Here is an 18,094-nt window from a genome sequence, read left to right as displayed (position 1 = left end):
ACAAAAAGCAGCATCCTGATTTTTGTTGTTGTCTGAACAAAGAGGCAGAGGACCTGGAGTCTAAGTTTTAGTATAAACACAGAAGTGACTTTGACAGTAATCCCTGACTTGGAATACCTCTGTAGCTTTATGGAGGCAATAAGAGAATCAACAGAAATTACTAGGAAAAAACTCCTGATATTGTACTGAGGGTGCATTACAGATGACCATGGTGAGATACGCATCCTCTGCTCAGAAGAGGCCCAGAACACGGTAGTATCTGCACAAAACATACTTTGTCCCCAGAGGGTTGTGATTCTTAGTAATGATTGATTACAGGTTGGTTTCTCATTCTCTCAACATTCGACTGGTTTGCAAGGCTGATACATTTATATTTTCTTCCTGAATGGGGGAGGATAATGGAGACCAAGGGCAGACTGTAGAAGGCTCCCCCACTGCCAGGGGTTCCTATTCTTTTTTTTCCTACTGTCACTCCACATTCAGCCATTTGTAACTGGCTCTCCTCAGGTGCACACTGGAGTCCTTTGTATTGGTTTCCACGGTATTTAAGAAGATTCACTCCGGAAATTAGCACTGTGGTTTATAGGATGTAATGGTATCCAAGGGTGACTGATTGCAAATGACTGAACAAATTTAATTCAGTAGAAGAGCACAGATTCGCCTCACCCCCACCCCCTGATCTGTCTCCCATGAGGACTGGACCTCACAAACTGGAAACTTTGATCTTCCCTGCAGAATATTTTTAATTTGATCATTTTTTTTCTAATGGATGCTATGAGTTCCTCTCCCCTCTTCAACAGAGCAGAAAAACCCTGTTAGTGTCCTTCCTGGAATTTAACTTTATTGCTAATTCAAAAACAATACCCTATGTGAATGTCAGATTATGCTTCTTTTTGAGCTTGGCTATTCCTAGTGTTTCTCTCAAGAACCTCCTCTGTCCTCAGCAATAAATACCCAGTAGAGAGTCGTTGGCCCATAGAAGCTTGTACTACAACATCTCTGAAAACTTTTGCAGGTAAAGCAAACTGATTCATGTATTTTGTGGAATCATAGCTCGGAGTTAGGAGACTTAGGCCTGGTCTACACTGGCGGGGATCGAGCTAAGTTACGCAACTTCAGCTATGTGAATAATGTAGCTGAAGTTGACGTACTTAGATCTACTTACCGCGATACCGACTTACTTAGATTTACTTCACTGCGGTAGGTCGACTGCTGACATAAGAACATAAGAATGGCCATACTGGGTCGGACCAAAGGTCCATCCAGCCCACTATCCTGTCTAACGACAGTGGCCAATGCCAGGTGCCCCAGAGGGAGTGAACCTAACAGGTAATGATCAAGTGATCTCTCTCTTGCCATCCATCTCCACCCTCTGACAAACAGAGGCTAGGGACACTGTTCCTTACCCATCCTGGCTAATAGCCATTAATGGACTTAACCTCCATGAATGTATCCAGTTCTCTCTTAAACCCTGTTATAGTCCTAGCCTTCACAACCTCCTCAGGCAAGGAGTTCCACAGGTTGACTGTGCACTGAGTGAAGAACTTCCTTTTATTTGTTTTAAACCTGCTACCTATTAATTTCATTTGGTGACCAATAGTTCTTATATTATGGGAACAAGTAAATAACTTTTTGTTATTCACTTTCTCCACACCACTCATGATTTTATATACCTCTATCATATCCCCCCTTAGTCTCCTCTTGTGGGGGATGCTCCCCCCTTGACTCTGCCTATGTTTCTTGCACCGGTGAAGTACCGGAGTCGACGGGAGAGTGCTCAGCAGATGATTTATCGCATCTTCACTAGATGCGATAAATCGACCCCCGCTGGATCGATCACTCCGGAGGTAAGGGTAAACATGCGTTTAGGTGCTATTTCCTGTTCTGTCACTTAATTGATCATGAATGTCATCAAATCACCTCTCTGTCCCTCAGTTTACTGATTTGTAAAAATGGACATGATAGTGCTTATAGGGCAGTGGTTCTCAAACTTTTGTATTGGTGACCCCTTTCACACAGTAAGCCTCTGAGTGTGATCCCCCTTATACATTAAAAACACTTTTTAAATATTTGACACTATTATAAATGATGGAGGTGAAGCAGGGTTTGGGGGTGGAGGCTGACATAACTCCCCACATAATAACCTCACAACATCCTGAGGGGTCAGGATACCCAGTTTGAGAATCCCTGTTATAGGGTGACCAGATGTCCCAATTTTATAGGGACTGTCCCAATATTTGGGGCTTTGTCTTACATAGGTGCCTGTTACCCTCAGCCCCCGTCCCAATTTTTCACATTTACTATCTGGTCACCCTAAGTGCTAACCTACTTTTGTGTGAAGCCTTGTAAATTCTACTGATGAAAAGATCTTTAAATATTCAAAATAGTAATACTGCTGTGCATTTACTGGGATGGCTTTCCAACATACAAGGATATATGAATTTTAACAGATCTGATTTGTTTGTTTTTGCCAAGAGCAAAAAAATAATGTGTGTCACAGGGCAAGGGCGAAGTGAAGGGCAAAGTTTGAATTCTGCTTACTGCAACAGATTTCTGTTGCCTGAATCTCCCCCTAGTGATCAGCTTCAGACTGTTGGAGAGGACAAGGGCAGGGGAGGGACTGTGTGCAGGCATTTAGGAAAAGCTTTTTGAAATTCAAAGAGAAGATTCACCATGCAGTGGAAGTAATGCAGTTTCATTTTGTGTTCTCTTGTTTAACTTCAGTGTTGATTTTTAAAAAATATTTTCTATTTCCTTTGATTCAGTATCGTTTTTTGTTCTTTATCTTTGGGGATAGAGAATTCATTTCTGACCTCTCAAAACATGGCAAATTGCTAGGCTATATAACATAAAGAAGAGTTCAGCAAGTATTAAATTTGCCAGGGTCAGTGCAAGGGAAGAAATGTATTGAAGTATTCGTGTAAAATTCCTACAGCACTCCTCTTTTCAGTTTCTCTTAAAGAGAGATGCATATACAGGGAACCACAGATGCACCACATAACACAGAGCGCTAGTAGCAAAGTCTAGGTCTGGTCCCTGGGTCCCTGAGCCTCAAACCCAGATACTGTGGTTATACCATAAAAGTATAAAAAGAGATGGCAGCAGGATTTAAGTATTAAGCCACCATCACTTCCAATATCTAAACATGGTTGGCAACCAAAATAAGCAGCGTCATTTCCTCTCTCCTCTCGCCCCCTCTCCCCCCAAGCTGTGCCTGATATGCCTGTGCCAATAGAAGAGTAACATCCACAAGAATACCCTTAGGGGGTCATCCCCAGATCCAGTGCTGGGATTTGAGATGGAGTCATGAGAAAAACAGATTGTTTAAAATACACTGTACCACTACAGCTCAGGCATTAGAAGTGCAGTGTGAGACCAGAGAGAAACAGAGCAAGTAATTGCACAATTTTTGTTGCTGCACCTAGTGACTAATTCTGACAGTCTCTGTCAGATCACTTGCATCTTGTATCTCAAGTATTTTTATTCCTATCTTCCGGCAGTTATACTAATTTAGATGGAATATACGGGCCAAAGGTGTTAACGTAACCCAGTCACTGTTCAGCATTAAGCAGTGGCAAAAAAGATTTGGGGTTTGGTATACAGAGACCTCAATCCGGTGAGTACCATGGAGTTACACGTAATTAAACATCTTTTTGACCTTTTGTTAAAGATATAGAAAAGAAGGAAAAACAATTGAAGGATTTGAAATATAAAATATGGTAGCAACATTCTTTGATTCTTTCTCCACTAGCTAGAAATTGCTTTTAGAATAAAAACCCCTTGTTTGATAGCTGCTTAGATGGTATCAAAGATGGTAATAACTGCCCTTTTGGGGGAAAAGAGAAGAAGTTACTTGGCATTAGCTGGAACTGTTGTTGTTGTTAAAGTCTGATCTCATTTCCTAGAAGAAAAAAGAAGACACACGCAAAATTGGAGAAAGAATAGCAAAGAGAAAATGCAGCTTCTGTCTCTGGTGTTGACTCTTGCTTGAAACCTTTCTGATGGAGAAACACAGACATAATGCATGGTCTTAGCCACTCCAGGACCTGGAGTACCAGCATTGGGGTGTTTAGGGCACTGCTTTTTGTTGCCTCTGCCTGGTCACAGATTTACAGCGGTGGTGCAAAATTTACAGGCTTGGCCAGCTAAGCCAGATTCTTATTAGACAGAAGGAAAAAGGAGAAGGATAGGAAAGAGACATACGGGGTAATGAGACCATTCAGGTTCACCTAGGATTAGTTAGCTCATTGAGTTACTGGGAGGCAGTTAATTCGGCAGGGAAGCACTGGACAAGATAAAAGGAGGCTCTTGGGGAGAGGAACAGTTCCCAGAATATAGAAAGAGAAAACTCCTATAAACAAAGCTTCCAGGAATCTGGTGAGGGGGCTAGGGTTGCCAGGCCTCCGGTTTTCGACCGGAACCGTCCGGTCAAAATGGGACCTTGGTGGCTCTGGTCAGTACCGCTGACTGGGCCGTTAAAAGTCCGGTTGGCGGTGCATTGGGGCTAAGGTAGGCTCCCTGCCTGCCCTGGCTCTGCGTGGCTCCCAGAAGCAATTGGCATGTCCCTATGGCCCCTAGGCGCAGAGCCGATCAGGGAAGTTCCACGCGCTGCCCCCACCCCAAGTGCCAGCTCTGCAATTCCCATTGGTGGGGAATCACGGCCAGTAAGAGCTGTGGGGGTGGTGCTTGCAGGGCCGGGCAGTGCACACTGCACAGAGCCATCTGGCCGCCCCTGTGGCTAGGAGCCAGATATGCCGGCTGCTTTCAGGAGCCACAGGTAGCCAGGGCAGGCAGGGAGCCTGCCTTAGCCCCGTTGCACCATGGACCAGGAGCCACCTGAGGTAAGCACCGCCTGGCTGGAGCCAACACCCACTCCTGCACCTCAACCACCTGTCCCAGCTTGGAGCCACTTCCTGCACCCCAAACCCCTCATTCCCTGCCCCACCCTGGAGCCCACACCCCCTCCAGCACCCGCACTCCAAACCCGTTGGCTCCAGCCCAGAGCCCCCTCCTACACTCCAATCCACTCATCCCCGGCCCCATCCCAGAGCCCACACCCCCAGCCAGAGTCCTCATCCCCTCCCACACCCCAACCTCCTGCCCCAGCCTACTGAAAGTGAGTGAGGGTGGGGGAGAGGGAGGGAGGGAGGGGAAATGGAGTGAGAAGGGGCAGGGCAGGGGCTGGGTCTGGGGCAAGGGTGTTTGACTTTGTGCAATTAGAAAGTTGGCAATCCTAGAGGGGGCTCACTAGCAAAGGAACCCAAGGAAGAATGTTCCTGGGTGGAAGAGTTTTAGAAAGGAAGAGACCAGGAATGTAAGTCTCAGGGAAACCTGACTCCTATGAAAGACTTCATCAGGCAACTGCAGAAGCTCTGGAAAAAGAGAGAAATTGTGTGCTGTCCTGAGAAAGGGTCGTTGTGGTTTGGCATCCATAGGGACCTTGACCCAAGAGGCATGATCCTCCCCCAGCTAGTGACAAGAGGTCCCTGACTCAAGGGGAGGGTTCTGGGTCATGAAGGCCTCACCATTAAGCAATCTTGGACATAACGGGGGTTTGACAGACTCAGGTTGACTCAGCCTCTGTCCAGTCCTGCTAGAAATGCTGAGGGGAAGGCCTATTCATATGATGTTCTGCCTTTGGGGTTGAAAAATTAGACCCCTGAAGGGGCTCTGATCAATATTCAAGCCTCATTGGACTTATTAAATGTCTGGGAAACTGAAGCAGGGATGCAATGGTAGTGCTGACCAGGCTGCCAGGGGTGCTCTAGGGTTGAGAGCCCCCATTACACAGCCACTCCTTTATCTTGCCTGGGATTGATGTCAGGCTTACAGGCCTATAATTACCTGGGTCATACTATTTACCTTTTTTATAAGCTTGCACAAATGGTAATAGTCCTTTAAACAGTCTGTGATCACTGTATCAGTGCACACTGTTCAGAGTAACAGCCGTGTTCGTCTGTATTCGCAAAAAGAAAAGGAGTACTTGTGGCACCTTAGAGACTAACCAATTTATTTGAGCATAAGCTTTCGTGAGCTACAGCTCACTTCATCGGATGCATACCGTGGAAACTGCAGCAGACTTTATATACACATTATATACATATTATATACAATATTGTTTCATATTCTCTGTGTGTATATAAAGTCTGCTGCAGTTTCCACGGTATGCATCCGATGAAGTGAGCTGTAGCTCACGAAAGCTCACGCTCAAATAAATTGGTTAGTCTCTAAGGTGCCACAAGTACTCCTTTTCTTAGTGCACACTGTGTTCTCTGTTCCAAAAGCCAGCCAGAGACAAGAATATATTATATACCTATATATTATATAGGCTTTTCTTGTTATCTATGTTTAAGTGTAATGTGCTCCCTTCATGGTAGTCCTGCAGTGGGTGGGTTTCATTTCTGAGAGGGAGAAGAGAACCCCCTGGGAAGCAGAGAGCTTTAGGAGCACTTCTGTTACATCTCTTTCTTGATGGTAAGCACTACTGGTAATGTTAGTGGAGGTCTTTTCCGTTGATAGAATACTGGCTGCTAAATGATGGCTTTCACTCTGCCTGAATGTTTGATTGTACTTGTTTTCACAGGGCTGAACTAGTCACAAACTTTGAGATCTAAAAGATATATTGGTAGGGACCTTAGGGATAGTTTATCTCCTTTGGGCCACTAAGCTGGGATTGGGGTTGGCAGTAACATTCAGGTATAATAGGTGGTCACTTAAAGCAGCAAAACACTAAATAGGTGTTTGCATGGGTGAGTGGGAGATAATGTAATAGTTGGGCATTTACTCATTGCCCTTCAGTAATCAAACTCCATAGGGTTGTCTTTGTTTGCAATAGTCTGTTAGGATAAGGTTGATCCTACAAAGACAATTTCCTGCATTTGTGGGGCATATGTATTGGTGCATCTTAGACCTTTTCATCTTCATCTGTTTGTGCATCACTCCTCTTTTCACCAGAGAGTATTATTTTCATTTTACTGGTACTTAAGAATAAATTCATGAACTACAATAAAGAAAATTAAAAAAAAACCTTTTCTCTTCCACACAGCTGACAAGATCTTCTCAAACTGATGTAAATGGAAAAGGTTTCTCTTGTCATTTCTGAAGAGAGAAGTGTTATATTGTGTTAGTGTTTTGAGGCCAGGGCTTTACACACTTGAGTAATCCATCTTTCGTTCATTTTTAAGTTTTAATGAAAACTGTACTTCCAGGAGCAGATGTAGCCTTCCAGTTCAATAGACGCACCATATTAAACTGCTGAGGGGGCAAGGACTAACGACAGTAGCACCCTCTGTCCCAGCACCACAACCCTAATCCCAGCCCAGTGTGGATGGGAGGGGAGGACAGGGCCCAGGAAGTGAGCCTGCCTTGAGAGTGAGCCTGCCCCACGCTCACTCCACAGCGGCAGCTGCTGCCCCACGGGGCTGGGCCTGGCTCCCTACTCCGAGAGTTGCAACTTGGCACATGGGATTGCAGAGCCACTCGGGTTTGTCCCAACCATGACAGAGAAGCAGCTGGGCCTGCACCACATCTCAATGCCCAAAGCGTAAAGCCAGGACCAGTGCCTAGGACAGGATCCAACACTGCAGGATGAATGAGGGGCAAGCTTGCTTTCCAGATCCCATCTCCTTTCCCTTCTCCCCCTCATGTCAGGGCTTCCCTTCCTCTCCACAGTGGGCTGGGAGAAGTGCTTTGCACCCTTGGTTTCACAATTACTGTGGCAGAAACTGAACCCATGCCAAACCTGCTCCCGTGCACCTCTAAATGATTAGAAACATGGAGCTGTGTAAGAAAAGGGACTGTATCCTATTTTTGTATAGAGATTATGAAAGTATTTAACTTTGATAAATTTTCCTGTGGAATCTTTTGTTTAGCACAATCCACTTATTTACATCTAGATAATAGCAGTGGTATAGTTGGTCATCTACATCTTAGCACAATGTTAAAATGTATTACTAAGAGTATAATGAATGTGAAGAATAATCTGGGATTAATTATAGAGAAATAATGAGACATAACTTTCTGAATGGAAAATTATAGGCAAAAATGCAGATATGTTTTTGGAGATACAGTATTGTTTTTCAACTGTTTGTAAACACAGTCGCTGAATAGGGTGGCTAAGCAACAGATTGAAAGTACCTAGATTTCATGCACCTACGTTTTCAAGTCCTGTAGGTTTGGTTCACCCTCTATCCTTCCGAAGGAATTTGACTTCCATCCAGTTCACTGAACAGAAAGGTGAAAGTGACAGAGGACACCTAATGAACTCTGCATGAACAGAGAGTATCCATTAACTCTTTTTATAGGATATGGGATTTTCCCACTGTTACTGGCCAAAGTCTTCCTGTCTACAATTTGTGTGGCTTCCTGTGCACCAGCTGTCTGTATAGAAAGGACGTTTCAAAGGGGCTCCTCTGGGCGCTTTGCCGGAGCTTGAACACCAGTTTGCGGCTGTTGGAAAACACAGGAAATTTTCTAAACACAGTGTGGGGAGTGCTTTGAAAATGTGCTCTTTTATATATAAAAAAGTGTAGCTTATTGTAAATATATAGTGCACATTTTAACCCTTTAAGGCCTTCTCCCCCATCTCAGTGGGTGTATGTATGAATGATTAGACCGGCAGGTGAAAAACAACCCCTGAGGTCCTGAGAGGAAGGGAAAAGGAATGGCAGGTTCAGCAGCTAGAGAGCCTTCTCCCCATCACCCCTCAGAAGATTATCCCTGGCTGAGTGGGGGCAGGGAAGAAGGAGAGATTTCTCCACCTTCCTCTGCTACCCATTGGCTATGGGGAGAAGGGAGAGTTTGATTCTCATGCATCCCCACCCAATACCTACCCAGCTGTATGGGAAGCCCTTAGACTACCTAGCAGCCATTGTACTGCCCCATCCTCTCTACCTTGTAATGGAGGTATAATTTGAATTAGTTTCTAAGATTCTGTGGATCTGATTGATTGCTAGTTTTGGGGGAAGAAGGAGTTTCTTCCTCAGAAAAGGATTGACGAGGTGTTTGGTGGGATTTTCTGCCTCTCATACAAAATCCTGGAGGCCCAGTTTAAGGTTAATGAGTAAGAATAGTGTTTAAAAGTTGTGATTTTCTAATTTCATTGCAGTTTTTGGGTGAGAGGCTCAAAGGGACCATTTTCCAGAGGTAAACGTGACTGAGAGATGCAAAAAATGTCAGGCATGGACCCTCTTAGCCTTGCGGAAAAAGGGAAGGCCTTAAGTCTTCACAGACTAAGGTACCCTTCATGTGTACCCTCAGTCTCCTCCTGGGGGCAGAGTGAGAAGGTGGGGTAAATCATTGGGGTTATGCTGAAGAGGCCACCCCTAAATATTGGCTATTTGGTGTGAGATTATTTAACACATCCCTTGACTCAAATAAATATCTGGTATTTTGTGGGGGTTTAGTTCCATCCATTAAAGTTCATAGTTAATAAAGTTTCAGTTTTCCACTTTGAAATCCATCCCTCTGTCTGTGTTTCATTCTCATGCATGTAGGGATCAAATATGTTTTAAAAAATTGTCTCAGAAATGAAGGAAAACAAATGCAAATTGTGCAGCTATGGAATCTCCTCATCACTCTACTTCCCTTCTCCCACCTTCACCGCTGAACAGAAACACTACTGTACATACTAGTGTGTTTTAAAGTGTTTGTACTTATACTGCCTTTAATTCTGTGGGCCATCTGCTTAAGATTACATGCATATATCTGTTACTGGTTTCCATTTCCACTATATGCTTTTCTTTCTTCCTCTATTCTCTCATCTCTTAATTCTCTTTCAATTTCTATTTCTTTTTATTCATTTTTTTCTTGATAGAGGTTTCCACTCCTTCTGTATTTCTCTACCCTTCCTGCTCCTCCGACCCCTGACTTCTATCCTCCACTTCTCCTGTCTGCTTTTCTTTTGGCATTTTTTCATTGCTTTTATCTCTATTCCTATTTTAGTACTACTTTCTTCCAGATGTGCAACTTTTTCATTTAATTTTCCCTCCTTCATTTTCTCTTCTAATTCATTAATTTTCCTCTCTCCTGTGCCCCCTAATTTCTTCCTGCCAATATTTCTTCCTCCCTTTCTGTTTTTCTGCTTCTTTCTGCAATTCATGCTTCTTTTTCAGTCTCCTTTCTCAGCTCTGCTGATCTCTCCCCTCCTATCATCTCTTGCTTTCTCACATCTCTGCCATTCCTCATCTCTTGCTTCTTTCAAAATGTATTAGATCTGGCACTGATCCTCCAACCTTCCTCAAAGGCTGCCTCGTCATTTCACAGAGCCCTGCCAGCCAATGGGTGGAGACTGCAGACATCTCTTTACATTCTGATAGGACAGATGTGCTCTACTGCTTGCCCAAACACACATTTAAACAATGTACCTACTAAAATCAGAAAATTATTCAGCAGCATAAAATATGCAGGAGCTGCAGTTTTATTGTGCGCTCATTTTTTGAGCCCATGCTTATTTTTAAGCTGCATACTATGTTTGTTAAAAATACTTTAATTCTTCACTTGTAAACATCTTTACTGAAGAAAATGCTAGTATACAGAACAATTGTTTAAATGAAAGAGAAATATGAAGAAAGATTGTTTTTGTTAACTGTAAAGAGAGTAAGTGCTGTATAAGTAATCTTAGGAACCATATATTTTGGTAATGCAGAGCTCTTATCTGCAATACATGGAGCCAATTTTTATTCGTTTAGGTCCTGATTCTGCATCTCTTTCTTCCATTGACTTCAATAAGTCTGCTTGTGAATATGCAAGTGAGTAATTACTTCTCAGTATGAGTAAGAGTTGCTGAATTGGGCCTTCTATAATTAACAATATGTTCCCTGAAGATTCTGCAGTGGGACCACTCTCTTTTTCATAATTAATAAAATATCAGTTGCAATAAAAGACTGTATCGGCAAGCCCTCCGATAAAATACTCTGGGTAAAAATTGATTAAACAGCTTCTAGAACTGAGAAATGATTTCATCTTATATATAGTTGGTTTATCAAGAACCAAATAGGTGCCTTTGAAAACGATCAAATTTCTATTTTAAATGCTGAATTGAGTTTCATTTAAATTGTTTTTAGTATTTTATATTTGCATGTACTGATGCTGTCATAAGCAAACTAAATATTACTAAATAAATAATATTTTCCCTTGATTGTTCTAACACATTCATCTTTTCTTTTTCTGTTTTCTTTTAGCACTTTCTTATGCAAGAGAATAAATGGTAATTAAAATGAGCAGGATGAAAAGATGGAGCAGTCAGTGCTTGTACCACCAGGACCTGACAGCTTCCACTACTTCACTAGAGAGTCTCTTGCAGCTATTGAACAACGCATTGCTGCAGAAAAGGCTAAGTGTTCCAAACAAGACCGTAAAGATGATGATGAAAATGGCCCAAAACCTAATAGTGACTTGGAGGCAGGAAAGTCACTTCCATTTATTTATGGTGACATACCTCCAGGAATGGTGTCCGAGCCCTTGGAGGATCTGGACCCATATTACATCAATAAAAAAGTAAGTATTTATTATCAAGCATGTTTCATTGTCACTTTCATAAGGTAATGCTTGGATTTTTTCATCATGTACATAATGTGTAATTTACATAAAATGTACAAGAGAGCTCTGTTATGTAACATACCGTATGTATGCAAATGGTATTCCACTGTTTAACAAAGGGTGTGGAGATAGTTTTAGCTGAGCATCGTAGAAAGGAACAGGATATGTAACAAGTGGAGGAAGTATTCATAGTCAACAACTTACATGTATTTCCGTCTTCCAAAAAATTAGTAAATAGAAAAACACTTAACAACTGAATGCTAAAAAACTGTCTCTATCTAACCCATGTATTTTGACCATGCTCATCACCATGGGCTCATGGTACTGTGAGCATCTTAATTTGCATGATGAGCTTGGGACTACATATAGATATAGATATATATACAATTCTATGATTTTGCGGAGCTTAATGTTGCTTTTACTATTAAATCAGTTATTTTTGCTTTAAATGCAATATAATATCTGAATATATTGTTTACATCCAGGTACCACATTACATGGCCTAAAATAAATAAAATGAAAATCTAGGCTTGCATTGAAAATAACTTGCTGCCATTGAAATCCATGGCAAAATACTGTTGGGTTCTCTGATGCAGTGTTGAGCCCCTAATAATGTGTATTATTCTGTTATCCCTTTTCTTTGTAAATGGAGGAGCATTTATACTGAACCTGAAGAATAGCTGACACCAAGCTATTGTGAGGCTGCTGTGCATAATACAATAAATATAAATATTTCCTATTAATATTTTTAATAGGGCTGTCAAGCAATTAAAAAAATTAATTGCGATTAGTCGCACTGTTAATAATAGAATACCATTTATTTAAATATTTTGGGTGTTTTCTACATTTTCAAATATACTAATTTCAATTACAACACAGAATACAAAGTGTACAGTGCTCACTTTATTTTTTTTATTACAAGTATTTGCACTGTAAAAAACAAAAGAAATAGTATTTTTCAATTCATCTAATACAAGTACTGTAGTGCAATCTCTTTATCTTGAAAGTTGAACTTACAATTGTAGAATTATGTACAAAAAACCCTGCATTCAAAAATAAAACAACGTAAAATTTTAGCGCCTACAAGTCCACTCAGTCCTACTTCTTGTTCAGCCAATTGCTCAGACAAACAAGTTTGTTTACATTTGCTTACATTTGCAGGCGATGATGCTGCCCGCGTCAGAGTGTTGCTCTTTTAAGACTTCTGAAAGCATGCTCCACAGCTCATCCCTTTCAGATTTTGGAAGGCACTTCAGATTCTTTAACCTTGGGTCGAGTGCTGTAGCTATATTTAGAAATCTCATGTTGGTACCTTCTTTGCGTTTTGTGAAATCTGCAATGAAAGTGTTTTTAAAATGAATAACATCTGCTAGGTCATCATCCGAGACTGCTATAATATGAAATATATGGCACAATGCACATAAAACAGAGCAGGGGACATACAATTCTCCCCCAAGGAGTTCAGTCACAAATTTAATTAACGTGTTTTTTTAAAGAGCGTCATCAGCATGGAAGCATGTCCTCTGGAATGGTGGCTGAAGCATGAAGGGGCATACAGATGTTTAGCATATCTGGCATGTAAATGCCGTCTCCAAAAGTGCCATGCAAATGCCTGTTCCCACTTTCTGGTGACACTGTAAATAAAAAGAGGGCAGCATTATCTCCTGTAAATGTAAACAAACTAGTTTGTCTTAGCGATTGTCTGAACAAGAAAAACATCCAAAATATTTAATAAATTTCAATTGGTATTCTGTTGTTTAACAGCGCAATTAAAACTGCAATTAATCGTGACTAATTTTTTTAGTTAACCATGTGAGCTAACTGTGATTAATCGACAGCCCTAATATTTAACATTTAGACAAACATATCTGCTATATGCTTAAAAGGAGCAGATTAAATTCGGCGCTTGTATGAGCAGGTGTTTCTCCAAGTTATTGCAGATTTGGAACTGGCAGTTACATAAAATCCTTACCTTATTTGGTATTATGCACCTGCCTTGATAGAAAAGACCTAGCAGTATATTTGCTTTTTGAACTATTTAGGAGATGTATGGTATAGATCAAGAAACACACAAGTAAGCAAAAGATACCAGAATGAGACCGAAAGACCAAAAGCAATTAGGACATTTCTGTTGGAGTTTGCACATACGGCTAGCCTTAAAATATTCTAGAGTCCTTGCAGGATTTCTCTGTTACACTGCCTCAGCGTTCAATATAAAGGCAGCAGAAAGCAGCTGCAGCATTATCCCCAGCAATGTGAAGCTTTCTAAAAGACGTTAGCTACAGTATCAATTGATGATTTGTGATGGTTTCAATTTATCACTGTAAATATTAGACACTGTGGTGATGGGGAGCATATAAATACTAAGATATATAATTTTAAAGAGTGATTTTTGACTTTTCACAAAGTGCAGTATTTTAAGTGTGACTTAGCTTGCTAAATTTTATATTACAATTCTATTTTGACTAGATAAAAAGAAAGTGGAAGTATGGTGTCAGAACAATACTTTTACTTCAGGCCAATCTTTGGTGCCACTGAAAGAGCCATTCTGTGCCATTCACGCTGTATGAGATTGAGAGAAATTTTCTTTAAATTGCTGGCCTCCTTTTACAGAAATCACATATTTTACCTTTTTAAAAGTCCAGTTCTTTATTCATTTTGTCTCACTGATTTCCATGTAAAATCTGCAAGTAAAGTGATATACCTGACTGCCCCACAATTCATCGCAGGCTCTGGCAGTCAAGCAGGTTCCCGGCCAATGGGAGCTGTGGAGCTGGCGCTCAGGGCGGGGACAGTGCGGGGAGCCTCCCTGGCCTCCCCTGCACCTAAGGGCCGCAGGGACATGCCAGCCACTTCAGGAGCCGTGCAGAGCCAGGGCAGGCAGGTACCTACTGCGCCGCTGACTGGACTTTTAACAGCCCAGTCAGCAACTGGAGCCCCCGGGGTCCCGTTTCGACTGGGTGTTCCGGTCAAAAACTGGACACCTGGCAACGCTACCTCAGGGCCAGCAGCCCCTGTTTCCCCATCTCCATAAGGGAAGTGACGCTAGAAGGGCAGCACACCAGATGGATGACCATGGCTGAATACGCATAGCCCACACCAGCAGCCATACCTCTGACTGTGATGGAGGACACGAAGACACAGCATTGACACAGCCAATAGCAGAGTGCACAGTAAGGAGCCTTCAGGCCTAGCTTCCTGCCCCAATGTCACCTTTATAAAAGCCTCCTGAAATTCCAACTTATATACCACGCTGAGACCTCCCAGAAAAACACAGACCTCTCTGGCCCATGTAAATGCCATGCAATAGAGATGGGTGGAACATCTGGAGAGCCCATCTTTGAGAGTCCCAGAAGAGGCTTATATGGGAGAGGGAGACAAATAAGACCAGCATCTTTAAGGACAGGGCAATTGGTAGCTACCAGAAATACCTTTTGGAACAGTCTCTGAGCCCAGTTTTGTTCCCTGTCTGAAGCAGTATTATGGGGACAAACTCCCAAAGGGGAAATAAAAGAATAATATCATCCCTTCTCCTCTTCACAGAGTACAGGAGGGCAGATAATCCTCAGTACCTGGCTCCCCCTCACAGAGTGCAGCATGGCAAATCCATGCAGAAAACTCCAGGCCATAGACATGCACTGATTCCTACATACCCAGATCTCCACAAAGGGAATACTTTCTCTTTCAGGAAGGAAGTCCAGCCATCCTAATTAAAATTAGAGAATCAAATAGTGAAATAGATTTTTAAAAAACAAACAGACAAACATAAACACCCCAACATTCAGGCCAGAATGTGCTGAGTATTGTGAAACAAGATAAAAGAGGTCTGCAGCTACTGTAGCCAAATTATAGCTAGATATCCGTCCTTGTGCACCTTGGGGAAGTGTAATAGAGGATAAATTTCCTGCAACACCTAAAAGATTGGGAAAATATTGGTCTACCATCCCCCAGCTGCTGTTGCAGTCACCATTCCCTAGCTACTGGGCTGTTATTTCCAGCTGCCACTGTGGGTTCCCATGCCCTAATGTTCAGGCAGGAAGTAGCCTCTTGGACCACCATTTATTTGTTTCTATACTAGCCTCCTACCCCAGCATCCATTTTATAAGCCCAGAAAATTCCTGAGTGTGCATCAGTTAACCTGGTATCATTACTGGAGACAAACATGGCTATTTTCTCTGGTGGTCAGGGGTTTGGTGTTTCTAACAGGGGGAATATTTTTACCTAAAAGAGTATCCTCCTCACTATACAGGCCCTTCACAGGCAGCCAAGTCTAGGCAGGCATTGTCTTAGCCCTGTCCTTTGGGCATGAAAGCCTCAGGCTGAAAAAACCAAACCATCCAACCAATATGAATAGTTGTCTGATACCCTAAGTGCCCTGGGATGCTTTCAGAAGCAACGCTAACATGAGTGGGAGATTGCAAGTGTGGACACTCTGAACTGAAAAATCACATAGTCTAAAGGCTTCTCCCTGGAAAGAAGAGTGGTGCGTGGGGGGGAAGTGGTCAAATCTGTTTCTTGCAGGTGTATGGGGCTGTGATTCTTGGGATAAGATGCTTAGACAAATCAGTCCCTAGCTATTTTAGTGATACAATGGGAAACTTTATGGAAAGCTGAGGCTATTCAGAGTCAGACAGCTGCAGCGGCACAGGAGCCAGCAAACAGAGCTGTAAACAGGGGAGTTTGAGTGGGAGTTCCGTTGGAGGAGAAGAGGCTGGTATGGGCAGTGTGCTGGGAGAGAAGCAGAGCCCTGATTAGGGGTCCTACAATGGTAGCCAGCCAGTCAGGCAGCGGCACAGACAGCTGCAGCGGCACAGGAGCCAGCAAACAGAGCTGTAAATAGGGGAGTTTGAGTGGGAGTTCTGTTGGAGGAGAAGGTATTTGACTTAGGTGAGATGGCTATGACAGATACAGAGGCAGCAGCAGTAGTGACCCAAGCATTGGAAGACACAATGAAGATGACTGGATGTGGAAGCTGCGGCATGTACATGATCCTGGAGGGGATACCTGGAAAGAGTTTTGTCTGCATGAAGTGCCGCTTGACAGAGCTGATGGAAGAAAATATCCAAGGATTGGAGATGCAGGTGAAAACTCTGGCTGAGTTTAGAAGGGGGTTTGAGTGGATGATGGAGCAAAGACATGAGGAGGCTGAAGGGAAAAGCTCAGACTTGCAGATGGAAGCAGGACCGAAGAACTCTGAGGGGAGACTGCTGGGTGGACAGTGGAAGCATGTGACTAAGAGAACAGGCAGAGGAACAGATGGGCTAGTGAAGGAGAAATAGAGCTCAGGAACAGGTTTGTTGGAGTTGGAAAATGAAGAAGGGGCACAGCAGGTGGTCACAGATGAGAAGGCAAGGAAGAAGAGAAGAGCAGCTAATCCTGTGGGAAGAGTGGAAGAGTCAGTGGAGATAACAACACCAAATATGATCCCCAGGAGGATACAGGATGGGTTGCAGAGGATTGCAAGGGACAATAGGAATCGAGAGGACTTGCAGCCAGAGGGCACAGGGGATAGACCGGAGAATTGCACCATCACCAGGAAAAGGCAGGTCTACATGACTGGGGACTCCTTACTGAGAAGAATAGACAGGCCTGTAACCAGAGCTGATCCAGAGAACAGAAGGGTGTGCTGTCTGCCGGGTGCTAAGACACGAGATGTGGACCTGAGGCTGAAGAGGATCCTAACGGGAGCAGGAAAGAATTCACTGATTGTCCTTCATGTGGGAACAAATGATACGGCTAGATTCTCGCTGGAACATATCAAGGGAGACTATGCCAGGATGGGGAAGACGCTTAAGGAAATCGAGGCTCAGATGATCTTCAGTGGGATTATGCCTGTTCCTAGAGAAGGGCAACAAAGGTGTGACAAGATTATGATGATCAACAGGTGGCTCAGGCAGTGGTGCTTTAAGGAGGGCTTTGGTATGTATGGCCACTGGGAAGCATTCATGGACAGAGGACTGTTCTCTCAGGATGGACTTCACCTGAGTAGGGAGGGAAATAGACTTCTAGGATGGAGGCTGGCACAACTGATTAAGAGAGCTTTAAACTAAGAATTTGGGGGAGATGGTTGGGAGATCTCCAGGTAATCTCCACACCAGATTTTAGCATTGAGAGGGAAGAAGACAACGTAAGAAAGGATACAGCCATGGGTAGGAGAATGGACATAAGGAGGAAATAGTGTAGATACTAGTCTAATAGGTGATAGTGGTGGTAGAATGTCTGTGCCCAATAGGGTAAAGAATGTGAGCGAAGCCAAACAGCAAAAATTAAGATGTTTGTACACTAATGCGAGGAGCCCAGGTAACAAAATGAAGGAACTAGAGCTACTGGTGCAGGAAGTGAAACCAGATATTATAGGGACAACAGAAACATGGCGGAATAGTCGTCATGACTGGAGTACGGGTATTGAAGGGTATGTGCTGCTTAGGAAAGACAGAAATAAAGGCAAAGGTGGTGGAGTAGCACTGTATATCAATGATGAGGTAGATTGTAAAGAAATAAGAAGTGATGGAAAGGATAAGACAGAGTCTGTCTGGGCAAAAATCACATTGGGGAA

The 18,094-nt window shown here is 42.9% G+C and overlaps 1 protein-coding gene across 7 annotated transcripts in view; it reads left to right on the top strand.

Moving 5' to 3' along the window:
• The window catches only part of LOC140895606 (sodium channel protein type 1 subunit alpha), a 181,918-nt gene that overhangs the window by 47,673 nt on the left and 116,151 nt on the right, over positions 1-18,094 (top strand). For 6 of the 7 annotated variants that reach the window (XM_073305722.1, XM_073305718.1, XM_073305720.1 and 3 more), the window contains one exon: positions 11,181-11,496. In XM_073305722.1, coding sequence (XP_073161823.1) covers positions 11,204-11,496 — 293 coding nt within the window. In that variant the 5' untranslated portion in view covers positions 11,181-11,203. Of the gene's footprint in view, positions 1-11,180; positions 11,497-18,094 lie in introns of those variants that run through there. The other variant, XM_073305723.1, reaches the window with a different exon arrangement.

The sequence above is a fragment of the Lepidochelys kempii genome, chromosome 11, assembly GCF_965140285.1.
Source record: "Lepidochelys kempii isolate rLepKem1 chromosome 11, rLepKem1.hap1, whole genome shotgun sequence".
NCBI classification, from domain to species: domain Eukaryota; kingdom Metazoa; phylum Chordata; order Testudines; family Cheloniidae; genus Lepidochelys; species Lepidochelys kempii.
The sequence above is the reverse complement of the archived record's forward strand: the minus strand, read 5'-3'. Positions and strand labels throughout refer to the sequence as shown.